The sequence below is a fragment of the Verticillium alfalfae genome, genomic scaffold (genome assembly GCF_000150825.1).
Source record: "Verticillium alfalfae VaMs.102 supercont1.3 genomic scaffold, whole genome shotgun sequence".
Lineage (NCBI taxonomy): Eukaryota > Fungi > Ascomycota > Sordariomycetes > Glomerellales > Plectosphaerellaceae > Verticillium > Verticillium alfalfae.
This window is the reverse complement of record NW_003315036.1, coordinates 1981006-1984653: the sequence shown is the minus strand read 5'-3', so window position 1 is coordinate 1984653 and position 3648 is coordinate 1981006. Positions and strand designations below refer to the sequence as shown.

The window sequence follows — 3648 nt, the reverse complement described above, 5'->3', positions numbered from 1 at the left end:
AGTCTAGCTGGTATCCGCCCCCAGGGGCCCATCCCCGGGAGCTCACTGCCCAAATGCCCGACACGCCTTCCGCCCCGGGTAATTTTTGGCTTCCCCGCATTCTCGGCGGCCAAGCCTTTGGGCTGCGAGTGGACCTTGGTTGGCGAGGGACACACCCTTCCTTATGGCCCCTAGAAACAACGTTCATCTCTTCTTTGCCAGGGTTTCTGGGCGGGTCAGAAGCGCGCGGTCGACGTTGTAAGGGGGGGGTTGCAATTCGAGGTCTTGAGCCAATTACGCCTAGCTTCACAACATCGTGGCTGGCCGGCTGAAGGCGATGCGGATTGATCATTGCCCTTTCGGGCCACTTCTATGGCCACGGGACGATCGTGAGTAGCTTGCTTGGCGGAGCATCGTCATCTGAATCGATGGCCATGTCCGCCATGCCGTGCAGTGCAGAGAAGTATAAAAATGAGAGGAGATCCTGCTCATCATGACTGTAACTTCTGGTTCCTCAGCTTCAGTTGCAGTCAGCAGTTTGAAGTCCCAGCCCCTGCTCCTCCTCCTCCTCCTTCTCCCCGTCCAGTCTTTGGGATTCTCCTCTCATCATGAAGTTCAACGCACTTCTCCTGGCCCTCGTGCCCGCCGCCCTGGCTCTGCCCACCACCGACGAGGCGCAGACCCCCAAGCTCGCCGCGCGCCAGAGCATCACAGCCGTCACCGACAGCCTGTCCTTCTCCCTGACGCTGCCTCAGTTCACCACACGCCGCAACAACCGCAACCCCGCCAACCTCGACTGGAGCTCGGATGGCTGCACATCGTCTCCTGACAACCCATTCGGGTTCCCCTTTGTGCCCGCCTGCCACCGCCACGACTTTGGCTACCACAACTTCCGCGCCCAGACCCGCTTCACCGAGAGCAACAAGCTCCGCATCGACAACCAGTTCAGGACCGAGTGAGTCCACTTGTACTTTCCACCGCGCGTGACTCGCTGCTAACACGGCATTTTCCAACCCCCTCCAGTCTGAAGTTCCAGTGCCAGTCTTCGAGCGTCCGCGGCGTGTGCAACGCCCTGGCGGACGTCTACTACGCTGCCGTCCGCGCGTTCGGCGGTGATGACGCCACCCCCGGCAAGAGGGACGAGCACTCGGAACTCGTGGCCATCTACGACGAGAAGGTCGCCATCTACGATAAGCTCGTCGCAGAGGCCCAGGCCAAGGGTCAGCTGTGGACCGTCTAAAGAGAGAGAAGAGGCGGGGGGGCACCCCCGATTCGGAGATGAAGGAGGGGCAGTGGACGGAAATGTTTCATGACTTGATGAAGCGGCCATGGTAGCTGTTTACTCCTTTTCTTTTTCCTCTAAAAAAGGGGTCTTTTTTCATATGGGTTGGGAATTGAGTATCATGATTGGCATGCCAGCTATTTTTCGGGTTGATCTCGCTCTCGCTCTCGGCGTGATATGCTGGATGAGGATATATCATGAGTCGCAAAGTGGATTGGTGGATGTAATGTGTGAGGTGAGAGCCCACTCAGTTCATTGTCCCAAAAAATTGCTGTGCTATGCGAATGTGCAGGCCATGCTGCCGGGTCCTCTCCGTGGGGTCTCTGCAACGAGCAGAAGTGATCACGTCGAGCAGTTTTTGCGGTGCTGTTTCGCCTTGCCACGGCAACTCTGTCGCAACAGTCATGGTTGCAGGCTGAGTGTGAAGGGAAAACAAGACCTCATGTTCGGCACCCTTAGCCGTTTGCTCCATGCCATACATAGCACCTGCCAGGTATGAGCCATGCTTTGGCTCTTGGGTTCCTCTGGCCCAGAAGTCATTCTCAAGTTGCCAGGCTCCCAGGTCATGGGCCCAGGCAGATGTACATCGGAGATACCTGGCACACATACCATGTCATCATTCAGGGCGATGAGTCGCGCGCTGAGCATGGTTAGCCAAAGTCCCTTGTTCAGAAAGCGTGGCCCAGATCGCACGGTCGCAAAAGCCACTCGGCAAGCCATCTCAAGTACGGTCCGGGCTGGGGAAGCACGGCAAGCATCCCAAACATGGCTGGGTCGGGCTACAGGCCGCTGGCCATAGCGCCAGAGCCCGCTCTCGCCTGCGCCTGTGCAACGTGTCGCTGTTGGGGCGTCCCAAGGTTTGGGGCGCTTGCCGGCGCTTGACTGCTTGCCTCATTTCGGCACAGTTGGATGAACCCAGAATCAGCTTCGTCAACGGCGTCTGACACAGGCTGTCAGATGGTGTGGCCACAACCTGTCAGATGGTGAGGTGAAGCGAAGAGAACTGGATACGCTTCAGTACGCAGGAAGTGGCAGACCCTAGACATAAGGCCGTTGACGATGTTTCCTTTCGTTCCTCCGTTGCTGCTATGACAGGATCTGGACGTTTCGTCGCCGACCATGTATCTCAGCAGGTCTATGCATCATGCCAAGTGTCTTGCGAGATGATCAAGGTATCCCATGAACATGCATCCAAGGCCAGGACGTCCTCAAGATCTGAAGCGCACAACAGCCGGCATCGCAAGTTCCGGGGAAGCACAGCCTCTCCCATCTCCCACGTACAGGTGTCAAGCCTTAAATAGACGCTAAAATCTCATCCGCCTGCGGCGTCTCTGCCCCCCTGCAGATGCAAGGTGGGACGGCAGCAGCCAATCGTTCCTCGCCTTTCGTACCTCGATTGGCCCCCAACGCCCTGGAGCCCCCCCAAAGAGGCCCCTAACAAAGGGAACGTCCTAAAGTGCCATGGCACTTGGGCTTCTTATCTGGACGTCGATTCTAATCTTAGTCCCTCGTGAGGCTGCACACCACAACACCAAGCCTGGTACGCCTCCTTGGCTCCTTTCTCCCAAGATGACCCCTCCTGGCCACTCGCCCTCCATCCACCAACAGTCATCCAGATCCAGACCCAGATCCAGCCGCTGGACGCTAAAAGCTTACAGGTTCCCGCCACAATGGAGAGCTCTTTGACATCCGACCATCTCACTCTTGCGAGCTTCTTTCAGCTCTGCCTGCCACTGCACCTGGAGCACTTCAGACAACCCACGGCAGCTTGATCCATCCCCAGCTGCACCCCAATCACCGGATTCATCATACTGAACATCGCCGCAGAGCCCGCTGTGTCACCATGAGGACATCCCTCAACACTGCCAACACTGTCCCGCGGCGTGGAAGCAGCGCCGCGCCGGACTCGCTCTCTCACGATGACATCCTCTTCCCCAAAGTCTTCGAAGACGCCTGGGGCTCTGACAGCTCGACCGACAGGCGCTCCGATCTCGAGCGCGCGCGCATCTTTCTCTTGCGCTTCGTGAAAATGTCTCCTGACACGAGGATCAACGCTGAAGTTCAGGCCATTGTCATGGACCACAACAACGCGACGATACCTGCCGTTGCGAGCGCCATCCAGATGCGCCTCTTTGGCAACAGCCATGCCAGTTTTGCGACGACACCGTTGATGCAGTGTGTTCGCTTCATGCTCATCAAGGCCCGTGTCCCCAGCATGGTCTTCTCCGAAAAGACCAAGACCATCATGGACTTCTTCTTCGACCCGTCCCTCGCCCGCAACCTCGAGCCCGCGCCTGCAACTCCCGTCGTCTACCGATACCCCTCTGCGCGACTCAGGTCGCCATCGTCGGCGCGACCCACAGCTCTGCTTCTGCCATCTCCCTCGC

General features: G+C 58.0%; 2 protein-coding genes across 2 annotated transcripts in view; both read left to right on the top strand.

The window, feature by feature from the left end:
- Positions 1-513: 513 nt before the first annotated feature.
- On the top strand, positions 514-1219 carry VDBG_03112 (secretory phospholipase A2; the record flags this gene model as incomplete). Its single annotated transcript, XM_003006927.1, has 2 exons — positions 514-934; positions 1003-1219. The coding sequence occupies 2 exons, from the start codon at positions 588-590 to the stop codon at positions 1217-1219; spliced, it is 564 nt and encodes a 187-aa protein (XP_003006973.1).
- Positions 1220-3104: 1885 nt separating this feature from the next.
- The window catches only part of VDBG_03111 (conserved hypothetical protein), a gene marked incomplete at both ends in the record, with an annotated part of 2439 nt that continues 1895 nt past the window's right edge, over positions 3105-3648 (top strand). Inside the window, one exon of the mRNA XM_003006926.1 lies at positions 3105-3569. Within this exon, the coding sequence (XP_003006972.1) occupies positions 3105-3569 (465 nt within the window). The remainder of the gene's footprint in view (positions 3570-3648) is intronic.